The sequence below is a fragment of the Passer montanus genome, unplaced genomic scaffold (genome assembly GCF_014805655.1).
Source record: "Passer montanus isolate IOZ18808 unplaced genomic scaffold, ASM1480565v1 scaffold8, whole genome shotgun sequence".
NCBI classification, from domain to species: domain Eukaryota; kingdom Metazoa; phylum Chordata; class Aves; order Passeriformes; family Passeridae; genus Passer; species Passer montanus.
In genome coordinates, this window is record NW_024373256.1 from 1,472,967 (window position 1) to 1,487,734 (window position 14,768).

General features: G+C 50.4%; 1 protein-coding gene across 1 annotated transcript; it reads right to left on the minus strand.

Annotated features, from left to right (window-relative positions):
* Positions 1-666: 666 nt before the first annotated feature.
* CIAO3 (cytosolic iron-sulfur assembly component 3) lies at positions 667-13,947 on the minus strand. The gene is made up of 11 exons (XM_039732556.1): positions 13,766-13,947; positions 10,780-10,875; positions 9,537-9,680; positions 8,700-8,832; positions 7,889-8,023; positions 7,505-7,623; positions 5,997-6,126; positions 5,733-5,805; positions 4,292-4,426; positions 3,144-3,301; positions 667-2,383 (listed from the first exon to the last, which is right to left on the minus strand). The coding sequence occupies exons 1-11, from the start codon at positions 13,829-13,831 to the stop codon at positions 2,145-2,147; spliced, it is 1,428 nt and encodes a 475-aa protein (XP_039588490.1). The 5' UTR covers positions 13,832-13,947; the 3' UTR covers positions 667-2,144.
* Between the last annotated feature and the right edge of the window lie 821 nt (positions 13,948-14,768).

The following is a 14,768-nucleotide window of genomic DNA, read 5'->3' on the forward strand; positions in this document are numbered from 1 at the left end:
GCCCCACGGAGCACCAGGCTCCCCTGGCTGCCCTGCAGTCCAGGGCTGCTGGGGTGGTGGCTTTGGGACTCCTGGGGGTCCTCCTGGCCCTGCTGTCCTGCTGCAGCCCCCACAGCCCCTCTGGTCCCATGTCCTGTGTGAGGGACACCTGGATCCCCCCAGGGGCACTGGGAACTCACTGGTGGCACTGGTGCCCACCCAGCTCTAGCCCTGTGCTGACAAACCCCTCCCCACAGCAGGGTTTGGGTGGGCTCCCCCTCTTTTTTCCCTGTTTTCCAGTAGGTCCCACAGGGATTCCTGTCGGGTTTTGTGTCCCAGTGGCTGCCTTGGGGAGCCCTTGGCCCCTGTGGGGTGTCCAGGAGGAGCCAGGTCTGCCCCAGGAGGGATTTCCCAAGCTGGGACAGAGTTTAGGCAGCCAAGAACAGAGTTCTGCCACGCATCCCCTTCTGCTTTTTGCAAGATAAAAACTGGAAAACACTCAGTGCCAACTGCATGGACACTGCCTTGTCAAGAGCCAGGGAGCAGCTGGGGCTCCCAGGCCTCCCCACCTTCACTTGGTGCAAAACCAGGGCTGTGTTTTATTTCTTTTTGTCTGAGAAAGGAGCAGAGCTTTATTTGCAGGTGTGGGGAGGCACTTCACACCAGTGAAGTCATTCCTTTTTTTTTGTGTAGAAAATGAGGGTGTGATGGCAGCTCACAGCACTGGGACAGAGCTGATTTCAGGGATTTTCCTGTGTGGACTGTGAATTTCTTTGTTGCCACTGGAGTCTGGTTTGGGGCTTTTTCCTGTGCTACAAACCAAGTTTTGGTTGTTTTTTTTTTTTGCTTTTATTAAGTTATAGTTTGGATTTATTTTGCATGGAAGGATTTATCCAGCTGCAAAAGCTCCCTTGGTACCACGGCCTGCATTCCTCAGTTCCCATGAAACGCTGGAGTTGTGGATGCCCCCTCTGGAATTTCCTTTATCCTGGGAGCAGGGATGGCCCTGGGGTGTGAGCCTGCTCCACACCTCGAAGCTGGGACAAACTGCAGCTGGTGTGGTGGCAGAGCAGGGAGCCAGGGTGGCTGCAGTGACCTCTGAGTGTGCTGGTGGCCTGGGGACTGGGGAAGTGAGCTCTGCAGCCCTGGTGCTTTCACCTCCAGCTGGTTCAGCCTCACTGGCTGTGCATCCCTGGGCTGCTGTGCCTGTGCCAGCCTGGAGCCCCTCCCTGGCCCTCTCCTGCTTCAGCCAAAGCCCTGCAAGGCACAGGGAATTCACTGGAAGCACCAGTCTGCTCCTCAGGAGGGAGGGGAGGGGGCAGCAGGGGCAGGCTGATGCCTTAGAACACTGGGAGGTCATGCATGATCAGCAACAGCTGAAAAATGGAAAGCTTTTAATTAAAACCATGACAATTCAGCATTTGCTCTGTGGATTCATTGGAACAAAGTGCAGAGGAGGGTTTGGTTCCTGCCAGCCCCAAGGTCAGGAATTATTCTGTGGGAATTTCAGGATGTTATCCAGCAGTAAGTGCCTGTTTTGGCTGGATTTAGGGATATTTTCCCTCAGAAAGTGGCTGCTGAGGGTGGGTAAGTGTGACGATTCTCTGACTCCCTGCTGAGTGTTTAAGAAGAAAACACAGAGAAGGAATTGCCCTTGGTATAAATTATTATAATTTAAGGAAAAGGAATCCCAGGGGTTTTGTCCAGCATTCACTGCAGTCCCTCCCAGGCTTTGGATCCCCCCTCTGAGGGCACAGAGCCTGCAGGGCAGTGAGAGGGAGAACTCCAGTCTGGAATGAGACCATTTCTAATGGAATGAGGCTGTTCCAGCACAGGCAGGCACACAACTGAGTGCTGTGACAATCCAGCCAGGCCTGGGAGGGGAATATTGGGCTGTGGCACAAAGCTCAGCCTGGAGCTGACTCTGAATCCTTGAGCTCCTCAGTTCTGGCAGGGCTGGGGCTGGGGGAGCAGGGCAGGGGCTGTCCCATTCTGCCTTCTGCTGTGTCCCTGTCACACTGTGGGGTTATTGCCATCAGCTCATCCTCCAGCTGCAGGAGTGAGCAGTGCCAGGCACTGTCCAGAGGCAGGAGCTGCACAGAGTCCCTGGAGGATGTGCAGAGTGAGTTCAGAAGGCACTGAGGGTCTCCTGGGCCGGGCAGCCCTCACCACTTGATGCTGAGGGCAGAGCTGGCTCTCTCCACGGCGTGGTACTGAGTGTGCAGCACCTGCAGAGCCCTCTCTGAGCCCCAGCCCCCCAGCCAGTGCTCGTAGAGCTCCCTCACAGCCTGGTTCTCCTCTGGAATCTCAGCCCTCAGGGACTCATACAACCTCTCCACCTGCTGCAGCTCCTCCTTGCTGGATTCTCCCTCCAGTTTGATCTGCCCTCCTCCATTCAAACAGCCTGGGAAAAAAAAAAAAAAAAAAAGGCATGAAGAATTTCAGCTGGGAAAACATCCTCAGAAATTCCAGGTCGTTCATCCTGCTCCTGCAAACAGCTGCAGGAATGACAACAGCTCAGGGGTGGAGGTTGAGCCCCAGTTATCTGGCAGCAGCAGGGCCACAGGGCAGGGAGATGCTGGGCTGGCTCCAGCTGGGGCTCTGCCAGCTCTTATCTCCTGCCCCAGGAGGGAGCCTGAGCCCAGCCCAGGTGAGCCCAGCCCTGAGGCTCAGCTGCAGGAAAGGGAAAAGTGCCTGGGATGAGTTCTGGGAGCTGGGAGGCTCCCGGAGCTGTGTGGGTCCCTGGGAAGGAGCAGCTCCAGGGGGCAGAGGGGCCCCTCAGTGGGCTCAGGCTGCCCCTGCTCCCAAGGGAGCCAGCAACAGGAAAATGGAATCAAATATTAAACATTTCTCCACCAGCCACAGCAGCATTTTCTGAATGTGATGGTCAGGCTTGGGCAATTTCAGGGAGAAAATCCCCTCAGGCACCAGAGCTCAGGAAATCCCCCTTAAAAGCAATGAATTAATTAATGGTGCAAATGCTGTGTGATGGAATTCAGGTGCAATTCTTTAAATCCTGAGGAATTTCTGGCTCACAGGCAGGGAGATCCCCACACAGCTGTGATGCTGTGGCTGTCACAGCCCACGGGGGTGAGAAATCTCCCATTCCTCCTGCCTGGAATGCCCTGGAGCTCCCCCCAGGCTGGAGGTGAGAGCAGCCTCACCTGAGGGACAGGCCATGACCTCCACGAAGTGATAGGGGCACTTCCCTCTCTTCAGCTTCTGCACCAGGTTCTGGATGTTCCTGAATCCATAGGCCAGGGCAAAGTGCAGCAGGACCTGTCCATCCCTCTCCAGGGTCACCTCCTGGAAGTCCTTGTTCCTGAGGAGCAGAGACTGGAAGTGGCTTCTCCAAATGAATTTTTCTGTTTTAAGCTTCAAAGGGCCCCACAAAACCCAAATTCTTTGTGGGTCTCACTCAAGATCTGTCCTAGTTCTGTGCCATCCAAGGAAAACAGGAAGGAATTCCTTCCAGAGCCTTCCAGGATTTCTGGAGCCACCTGAGCAGTTTGCTGAAGGACATCTGTGCTGGATAAAGCCTGAAAAGCTCAGCACAGGGAGCCCTGAGTTCCTTCAGCCAACATCAGCAGAGCCCCTGAGGGGATTTTTGACTTCTGCTGGATCATTAAACATGGGAACAAACCCTGATTGAGGACTGCAGATTTCTAAGGTTAGACAAAATACCTGGTCCTGATAAAAAAGTAAGTAATTTGATTTTTATTAAATTTTTGAGACAGTTTTTTCTGCTTCCTAAACCAGGGAATCCTAAACGTAAAAATTGCTCATTAGGGATATAATGAATTCCAAAGTATACATTAAATTAGAACTGGGAAGCCAGAAGGAATCTCAAGTGGATGAGCCTCAATGCTCAGACTCAGGGATTTATTTTGTGTCTCACTCTAGTTAAACAGAGCCCCAAAGCCCTCCAACAAGGTTTTCTGGGATCAATAATCAGTGACAAATCTCCCTGATTGGCCTGATCCAAGGTGAGCAAACCCAGCTCCATGAGACCTCTGCCTTCTCAATTACTCTAAAATGTTATAATTATTCTAAAAGTTATCAGTGGGAAAATCCACCAGGCCAAACTCCACGGTGTGTCTGGAGAAGGGGCTGGAATTCTCCCTGGAATTCTCCCTGCCTGCCTGGAATTGGCTGATTTATTGCTGAGCAGCTGGGGGAGTGAACAGCCTGGAAGTGAACTTCACATCGGGGGTAAAAAAAACCAAAAAAACCCCAAAAAACCAGCCCTTTAACAAGGAGAGAACTCCTGAAACAAAACCCCAGAGTTTCGTGTGGGATTTCAGCTCCTTACTTGAGAGGTTTGTAGTGGATGGAGGCCCCGTGGATGCCGAAGAGCTCCCGGGCTGCGTGGCTGAAGATGTGCTCCAGGAACCCGCCCGAGCCGCCGCCGCGGTGGGAGCTCAGCTGCCCTGCAGCCCCGCCGAGCCTGGGGACACAGCAGCAGCACCCTCAGGGACACAGCAGCAGCACCCTCAGAGCCTCTGGGGACACAGCAGCACCCTCAGAGCCTCTGGGGACACAGCAGCACCCTCAGGGACACAGCAGCACCTTTAGAGCCTTTGGGGCCACAGCAGCACCTTTAGAACCTCTGGGGACACACAAAGCTCCAGAGTTGGCAGCAGCCAAGCTGCAGCTTCCCCTGAGCTCCAGCTGCTCTCCTGGGAATGGTGGCACGAGGCACAGGGTGTCCCTGCAGCCCCAAAGTGTCCCAGGCCACTGGAGCAGCCTGGGATGGTGGAAAGTGTTGGGGTTGGATGGTTTTAAAGTCCTTCACACTCAAAGGGTTCCAGGATTCTGTAATTAATGCTCGTTAATTGATGGATAACTCAGGGAGGTGCTGCTCAGGGTGTTCCCTTGCCCTGAAGCACAGGCAGCTCTGGGTGCTCAGTGCAGAGCCTGCTGTCACCCCAGACCCCAAAACCTGCTCCCACCCCACCCCAGTGTGTGCAGCTGGCCCTGGAGCAGAATTTCCTCCTCAGCTCAACAGCCCCAGTCCCACCTGACACACCCTAAATGTCATTTTGCACCAACAACCTCCTGCAGGTTAACTGGGTGACCTAAATATTTGTTATTTCTGCTTTAATTCTGGGATCTTTGCAGTGACTCTGCTAAGGAGGAGCAACAGCTTCTGCTTCAGGAAATTTTTAGCACTGGGACAGATTCTTGTCCTTCCCAAAGGCTGCAGCAGCTTTTTGTGGGATGAAAGGAGCTGGAGTGATTCTCCAGTGGAAATTCACCATATTTTGTACATGAAATATTTTAACTCCTAATTGTTCTGGTTCAAGTGACACAAGAAACCAAACCAAGGGCAAACACACTTGTGGAAAACAGAAGGAAAAGGGGAATTCTGAACTCTCTGAATCCTGGAGGAAAGAGAATTCTGAACTCCCTAATTCCTGGAGGAAAAGGAAAAGGGGAATTCTGAACTCTCTGAATCCTGGAGGAAAGGGGCAGGGGAAATCTGAACTCCCTAAGTCCTGGAGGAAAGAGAATTCTGAACTCACTAAATCCTGGAGAAAAAGGAACAGGAAAAGGGGAATTCTGAACTCTCTGAATCCTGGAGGAAAGAGAAGAAAAGGGGAATTCTGAACTCCCTAAATCCTGGAGGAAAGGGAACAGGGAAATTCTGAACTCTCTGAATCTTGGAGGTAAGAGAACAAGAAAAGGGAAATTCTGAACTCCCTAAATCCTGGAGGAAAGGGAACATGACTGAAATGGGATTTTGCTCTTACATGGTGTCCAGTGGAGAAGGATCTACATCTGCCAGGGACACTCCTTCTTGCTCCAGCAGCTTCAGCACTTCTCCTAGAGCAGAACCAGGCAAAAAGAGTTCTTATTTTTGGGATACAGGAAAATCAAACCCCCAGAGCAGTCCCTAAACTGCACCTGCATTTCACCAGGGCATGATTTGCACTATTAAAGGTAAATACAGCCAGGGAACACTGCAAGGCTCCCAGAACTGGCTGGAATTGGGAATCCCCTGTGGCTCTGCTTACCTGTGGTGATGACACAATCCACATCCCTGGTCTGGTACTCCTGGTTGAAGAAGTCTGGCCTGGAGGCCTCCAGCTTTTTGTCATAGCAGGGCATGACAGTGACGTGGTAGATCCTGTCAGGGGGCAGGTGCTGCAAGGGAGACAAGGCTGGGGCACCTGGGGCAGCCAAAATCCCCCTGGCCTCAGGGAGGGCATGCCAGGAGCAAAGCAGAGTGGGGGAAATAATGCCACTGTGCCCCTGGAATGGTCCCACCATGACTGAGTAGCTGTGTGTTTAAATATTCATAAGTAAATGAAATTATTTCTCTCCTAAAGCCAATTTCAGCTGCAGTCAGTGTCAGCAGTCATGGACCTTCAGAATGGAATCCTGGGATGGGTTGGGTTGGGAGGGACCTTAAAGCCCATCCAGTTCCAATTTTAGGGACACCTTCCACTGTCCCAGGGTGCCCCAAGCCCCATCCAGCCTGGCTTTGGACACTGGCAGGGATCCAGCCCTGGGAATTCCATCCCAGCCCCTCCCAGGGAGGAATTCCTTCCCAACACCATCCAACCCTGCCCTCTGGCAGTGGGCAGCCATGCCCTGGGTCCTGCCACTCCAGGCCTTTGGGAATAACCCTTTTCCATGTCTCCTGAGGCTCCCTTCAGCTCCTGGAAGTTTCCCTCCCTCTGGTGCAATGATCCAAGGTCAGGCAGAGAAGCCAACCCCTAATTAAGGCATTAGGGAATTAATTTCCTCCCAGCTCAGCCCCTCAGGACATGATCTGCATCCCTCAGGATCATCCAAGCAACAAACACAGGCTGAGCCAACAGGTCACTGAGTAAATGAAATTTACTCAGTCTCTTGTGCCAAATATTCCCAGCTCAGCCCCTCAGGACATGATCTGCATCCCTCAGGATCATCCAAGCAACAAACACAGGCTGAGCCAACAGGTCACTGACCCTGTTTCAGTCTCTTGTGCCAAATATTCTCAGAAATTGCCAAATTTTGTCCCAAATCTGCAGCTGCCTCATGCAAGAATCACAGTCAGTGACCCCACAGGAAATCCCAGTGGTGCTGCAGCCCCTTGCTGGCCCAGCCCAGGCTGGCTGTGGGGATCTCCAGCTCCCACCTGGAAAGATCCCAGAGGACAGAAGCAGAACGTGAGGCTGGGAATGAGGGATGAGTTTTGGAGAAGCCATGATCTGCACCTAGCACCCACTGCATCCTTGGCTTGGGTCACTTATTTGGAATTATTCACCAAATTTAAACAACAGCAGCACAAAGACACTGGAAATAAGGTTCCTCAGCTTTCCCAAATAATTCAGAGGGTTTAATTTAACTAGCCCATGCTCAGTGTTCTGCCCTAATTACTGCTCATTAGCTAAGACAGAAGTGAGGAAGATTTGCTGCCTTCTGCAAGGCAATATTGACCCTTAAATGTGTATGACACAGCAAATTTATAAAAAACCAGCCTGCAGTGTTGAACTGGAGGAGTTCTGCAGCAAGAAGAGCATTTTCAGAGCTGTACCTGCTGCTCTGCAAAGTAGCCCTTGACCAGGGAGCCCATGATCTGCTGGGGGGATTTGGTGGTGCTGATGTGGGGAATGATGAAGCTGCCGTGGGTTTTCTCTGCGTAGCAGATCCAGCCTGCAAGGAACATCATCAACAAATTCAATTAAAAAACAAGCAGCAGACCTTCACTCTGTCCACTGTGCCCAAACCCCAGGGTCAGTGCCATTTTCAGCACAAAAAGCAAAGCAAGTGGAAGCCCAGATTGATGTGAAGGTGCCTCAGCACTGCTCCAGCAGCAGAACCTGTGCTGTGAGGAGAATAGTGCTGCAGGTGAGAGCATGCACGTGCAGCTTTGTGAGCACTGCTGCACTTTGGACTGCAGCTGGAACTGAGGCCATACCTGGGCAGGCAGAGGCCAGCATGGGCAGGGCCTTCTTGTCCTCTGCTTGTCTGTGGAAGCGCCTCACAAACTCCTGCTGGCTCTCCAGGAGGCTGAAATTCCTGGAGAAGGTTGTGTCAAACACGTGGTGCACACCTGGCCAGGACAGCAGCTGGGTTAGAAACCTCAGCATGCAGCAAAATACAACAAAAACAATCCCACTTCAACCAGGGGCAAGCTCAGGCACAGCCACTGAGCCCTGCAGTTGGCAGGGGACATTTTCCAGCATGGCAAGAGGAGGAAAGGTGGAAATGTAAAATGTAAAAGTTCTTTTCAGTGCTTCTTCACAGGTTTTATGGACTGATGGAATGGTTTGGGTTGGAAAGGACTCAAAACTCAGCCAGTTCCATGGGCAGGGACATCTCCCATTATCCCAGGGTGATCCAGCCTGGTCCTGGACACTTCCAGGGATCCAGAGCAGCCACAGCTTCTGTGGGAACCTGTGCCAGGGCCTGCCCACCCTCCCAGCCAGGAATTCCTTCCCAAGATCCCATCTGGCAGTTTAAATCCTTTCCCTTGTCCTGCCCTTACAAAAAAATCTCTCCCTCCTTGTTCCAAGCTTTCCTCCCCTTTCTCCAGGCTCATTGTGTGAGTGAATTTTGGGACAGTCTGGATCCCTTATAAAAAATCCCTCTCTCTCATTTTTCCAAGCTTTCCTCCCCTCTCTCCAGGCTCATTGTGTGACTGAAGTTTGGGACAGTCTGGGATCCCCGTGGGGGTTAAATCCCTTTAACCTGTGCCCAGCCCAGAGAGCAGGAAACCCCACACTTGCCTAAACCCTTGAGGAAGGAGGTCAGCTTCTGGGCTGTCTCCAGCAGCCCCAGTTTGCACCTTGCAGCCAGGGAGGCTCTGGACTGGGGGGAGACAGAAACCACCACCAGCTTCTGCTCGTGGGCAGCAGCAGCCTGCAAAAAACCCAGAACCCCAAAATGGCAGAGCTGGCAGCACCAGAGCTCACCCCGAGGCAGGAACTTGCACCAACCCCTTGAAAAATGAGAATAAACCCCAGGAGGGCAGTGGGATCCCTCTGGGGATCAGGAACTCCCTTTTCCTGGGGATTTTGCCCCTTTTCCTGCAGGCACCCACCTTGTTGAGAGCCAGCACCTTGCAGAGCTCACCCCGAGGCAGGAACTTGCACCAACCCCTTGAAAAATGAGAATAAACCCCAGGAGGGCAGTGGGATCTCTCAGGGTTCAGCAATTCCCCTTTCCTATGGATTTTGCCCCTTTTCCTGTGGATTTTGCCCTTTTCCTGCAGAGACTCACCTTGTTGAGAGCCAGCACCTTGCAGATCTCACCCTGAAGCAGGAACTTACACAAACCCTTTGAAAAATGAGAATAATCCCCAGGAGTGCAGTGGGATCCCTCTGGGGATCAGCAATTCCCTTTTCCTGTGGATTTTGCCCCTTTTCCTGTGGATTTTCCCCCTTTTCCTGTGGATTTTGCCCCTTTTCCTGTGGATTTTCCCCTTTTCCTGTGGATTTTGCCCCTTTCCTGTGGATTTTCCCCTTTTCCTGTGGATTTTGCCCCTTTTCCTGGGGATTTTGCCCCTTTTCCTGTGGATTTTCCCCTTTTCCTGTGGATTTCGCCCTTTTCCTGCAGGCACCCACCTTGTTGAGAGCCAGCACCTTGCAGAGCTCGCCGTGGCTCTGCTGGCTCACCAGGACACTCTCAGCTGAGGTGATGCAGCCACTGCAGGCCAGGCAATCATTCAGGCTGATTTTGGCCTTCTCCAGCTTTTGTGCTTCCCCATCCTACAAAAAAAAAAACCCAAAACCCAGAGCAGGCTCAGTTCTGACCCCAGGATTTAAGGAGCAGTTCCTTAAATAGTGTTAAATAATGAAGTTATTGCTCTTTATTTGCAGTTACAAATAATGAAGATGTTGCTCTTTTGATATTCTTGGTTTATAATTTAAGAAAATCTTTATTTTTAATGAGATGAGGACAAAGGCACCTGAAGCTGGCTGCTTTTAATGGGGTTGTTTGGCACAACAAGGGGGATTTGCTGAAGGATTGAATCCCAGACACTCAAAGGGAATATTTTGATATTCCTGAATAATTTGATTTTCCCAAGAGATTCTCTAATCATCCCTCCTCAGTAAAGCCAGGAACAGAGCAGGAAATGAGGCACCATTAACATTTTAAAATCAGGAGCCAGGCTCCTTTGGAAGTGCTGTGTCCTCTTTTCCTAAATCAAAACCTGCCTCAAGTTCCAAGTTCCCTTCCCAGAGGAATTCCCAGCCTGGCTAACTGAGCAGTGCCAGCTTTTTTAGGTGAAACCAGGAAAAATTCAGCCTGAATTCTAGAGGCTTCTGAATTCTTCAAGCTTTTAAAGAAATAATTGGAAATATTATTTTTTAAAAGTTCAGCTTGATTTATTAAAAATATCTTGGTTAAATCTCTGAGTGAGCACAAGGACATTGTCACAACCAACCTGGAGCTGCCAACCCTGAAATATTGATAAAATAAATAAACTTTTCATCCTATCTGCTCTCTTATAAAACCATCACCAATTAATGGCAGGGTTTCAGAGCATCCAAAACTGGTATAAATTGGAATTACTGATTATAAAATGATTGCTTAGAAAAGAATTTATGAATTAAAATGCTGATAAATTAAAGTTTAATACAGTCTCAGCTTATCTGCTCTTATATTAATAATCAGTAATTAATGCCAGTGTTTCAGAGCATAAAAGTGGCACAAAATTGGAATTATTGATTATAAATTAAAAAGAAAAAAAATACAAGAATGCTGACAGCATCTCTCTGAGGCATTAAACGGATGCAGCTAATTAAATTACTCAAAGTACAGTGATTTTTCTGAGTTTTTTACACGGAACAAAGACACACATACCTGGCTGACCTGGAAATAGCTCCCATCAGCTTCGATTCTGATCTTGGCTGCTGCTTTCCCAGGCCTGCTGTCCACCCTGACAGGCTTGATGCACTCCTGAAAGAGCAGCAGAGCCCGGGCTGAGCTGGGCAGGGAAGGGGGTTGGAGAAAAAGAGATGTTGGGGATTGGGGGAAATATAGGGGGTTTAATAAAATAAATATTGGGGATTGGAGAAAAATAAATATTGGGATTGGAGAAAAATAAATATTGGGGATTGAATAAAAATAAATAGTGGGGATTGGAGAAAAAATATAGAGGATTGAATAAAAAATATAGGGAATTAAATAAAAAATAAATACAGGGGATTGAATAAAAATAAATATTGGGGATTGAATAAAAATAAATAGTGGGGATTGGAGAAAAAATATAGAGGATTGAATAAAAAATATAGGGAATTAAATAAAAAATAAATACAGGGGATTGAATACTCCTCCTTCTCCTCCTCCTCCTCCTCCTCCTCTCCCCTGGCTCTGGGACAGGAGGGCTCAGTGCCACCCTGCTCTGTGGCCCAGCCCAGCCCAGGGTTTGGTTTTTGTGGATTTTATCCCGTTTTTAGCGCCCAGCTCCCTGTGACTCCGTGTCCTGCCTGTCCTGTGAGCACTCTGGGGCAGGAGGCTCCACTCTTTGGGGATTGAATAAAAAATACAGGGGATTGAATAAAGAATAAATATTGGGGATTAAATAAATTTTTAAAAATAGGGAAAAAATAAAAAATAAATATAGGGGATTGAATAAAAAATAAATCTAGGGGACTGACTAAAGAATGAAGAACTGAGGGGATCAGCAGCAGCTCTGGTCCTGCCCTCAGCCGGGCTGGGATGTCCCAGATTTTCTCCCAGCACTGCAGGGGTGGCAGGCAGAGAACTCTGAACTAAAATGAACAGGCTGCCCCAGCTCCCTGTGACTCCGTGTCCTGCCTGTCCTGTGAGCACTCTGGGGCAGGAGGCTCCACTCTGACCCTCGCTGCAGACACAAGCAGCGCTGGCTGTTCCCTGAGGAACCCCTCACACAGCCAGCCCCAGGGGATTCTCCATGTGGGATCGTCCTTCCCACTGCCCCAGCCCAGCACGGCTCCTCTGTGAGCCTCCAGCAAGCACAGGCACGAAACAGGACAGGAACCTGCTGTGAACAGTGCTGGGCAGGGATCCTGGAAATGAAGCTGGAAATGGGTCTGGGTATGGATATGAACCTGGTGTGAACAGTGCTGGGCAGGGATCCTGGAAATGAAGCTGGAAATGAAGCTGGGTATGGATATGGATATGGATCTGGGTATGGATATGAACCTGGGTATGAACAGTGCTGGGCAGGGATCCTGGAAATGAAGCTGGGGATGGGTCTGGGTATGGATATGGATATGGATATAAATATGGATATGGATATGAATCTGGGTATGGATCTGGGTATGAATCTGGGTATAAATATGGATATAAATATGGATATGGATACGAATCTGGGTATGAATCTGGATATAAATATGGATATGGATATGGATATAAAGCTGCATATGGATCTGGATATGGATCCTGGAAATGAATCTGGGTATGAATCCTGGGTATGAAAAATCCTGGATATGAATCTGGATATGAATTCTGAATATAAATCTGGATATGAATCCTGGATATAAATATGGATATGGATATAAAGCTGGATATGGATCTGGATCCTGGATATGAATCTGGATATGAATTCTGAATATAAATCTGAATATAAATCTGGATATAAATCCTGGATTTAAATTTGGATATGAATCCTGGATATGAATCTGGATATGAATTCTGAATATAAATCTGAATATATGGATATGGATATGGATATAAAGCTGGGTATGGATATGGATATAAATATGGATATTAATCTGGATATAAATATGGATATGGATATGAATCTGGGTATAAATATGGATATGGATATGAATCTGGGTATAAATATGGATAGAAATATGGATATGGATATGGATCTGGATGTAAATCTGGGTATGAATCCTGGATATGAACCTTTATATGAATCTGGGTATGAATCCTGGACATAAATATGGATATGGATATAAGGCTGGATATGGATCTGGATATGGATCCTGGAAATGAATCTGGGTATGAATCCTGGGTATGAAAAATCCTGGATATGAATCTGGATATGAATTCTGAATATAAATCTGAATATAAATCTGGATATAAATCCTGGATTTAAATCTGGATATGAATCCTGGGTATGAACCTTTATATGAACCTGGGTATGAATCCTGGGAATGAATCTGGAAATGAATGTGGATCCAGAGGCAGGACTGACATTTTGATCTGAGCAGTGCCTGAGGATCCCCCCTGGCTGCTCACTGCCTGCTGAGCGCTGTGGGGACCCCACAGTGACACAGGGTGACCCCAGAGTGACCCCAAAGTGACCCCAGTGTCCCACAGTGACACACAGTGACCCCAGAGTGACCCCAAAGTGACCCTGCCGTGACCCCAGCGTCCCACAGTGTCCCACAGTGACCCCATGGTGACCCCAGTGTCCCACATTTGACCCCACAGTGTCCCAGTGACCCCACACTGACCCTGCAATGACCCCACAGTGTCCCAGAGTGCCCTGCAGTGTCCCCACGGTGTCCCCACAGTGACACACGGTGAGCCCAGAGTGACCCCGCAGTGACCCTGCCGTGACCCCGGTGTCCCGCAGTGACCCCACAGTGTCCCAGAGTGACCCACAGCGTCCCAGAGTGTCCTGCAGTGTCCCCATGGTGTCCCCGCGGTGTCCCCGCGGTGTCCCCGCGGTGTCCCCGCTCTCCGAGGCAGGACCAGCTCCCGTCCCCCCCTCTCCCCTCAGCAGCAGCGGGAGGCGCTGCAGGCCCGGGCCGGTCCCGGCGGTGTCACCGCGGGGCACAGCCTGAGGGTGGCCCCTCCGCAGCGCCCGCCCCGCGCGTCCCCAGCGCTGCGGCGGCCGGGGCGGCCCCACCTGCGAGGGGGCGATGAAATCGTCCAGCTCCGTCAGCTGCAGCACCCCGCTGAAGCGCGCCGCCATGCCGCCGCAAAGCGAGCGCGACTGTCGTGACACGGGACTACAGCAACGCCGCAAAGCGAGCGCCACCGTCGTGACACGGGACTACAGCAACGCCGCAAAGCGAGCGCCACCGTCGTGACACGGGACTACAGCAACGCCGCAAAGCGAGGCGCCGCGCTGTCGTACAACCGGACTGCCACGCCGCCGCAAAGCGAGCAGCAGCACTGTCGTAAATGCGCCCGCCCCACAGCCGCAATTACAATATAATAGTTTTAATTTTTGCTCTCTAGGTATCATCTTTTTGTAACAAACTAAGGCCTTTTGGCGTTCTAAGCAAATACAAAGGTGTCGGCGCCAGGAAAATTCGGTGTAACTCCTCTTTCGCGTGCTGTGGCCTGCTGTGAATCTCCTGCCTCAAGGGGACCCCAAAATTAACCGCAAAGCGAGGCGCCGCGCTGTCGTACAACCGGACTGCCACGCCGCCGCAAAGCGAGCAGCAGCACTGTCGTAAATGCGCCCGCCCCACAGCCGCAATTACAATATAATAGTTTTAATTTTTGCTCTCTAGGTATCATCTTTTTGTAACAAACTAAGGCCTTTTGGCGTTCTAAGCAAATACAAAGGTGTCGGCGCCAGGCAAATTCGGTGTAACTCCTCTTCCATGCACTGTGCCTGCTGTGAATCTCCTGCCTCAAGGGGACCCCAAAATTAAATCCCAGCAAATGAGAAATAAAAACAAACCAACAAAGCAACAATTAGGTACAGAACGAGGTGGATTTCCCGCTGTGAGTGGGTAAATCCCCGCAGCTGCTGGGTCCAGCCGGGGGTACTTAAGGGCAGCATTTAGGGCTGGGAACATTTGGGGTTTAGGGGAGTGGGAGATGGGATCTGCTGGGCTCTGCTCTGCCTTTGGGACTGGGCTCTGCAGGACCTGGCCCCCGCTGCAGGTGACTCCACA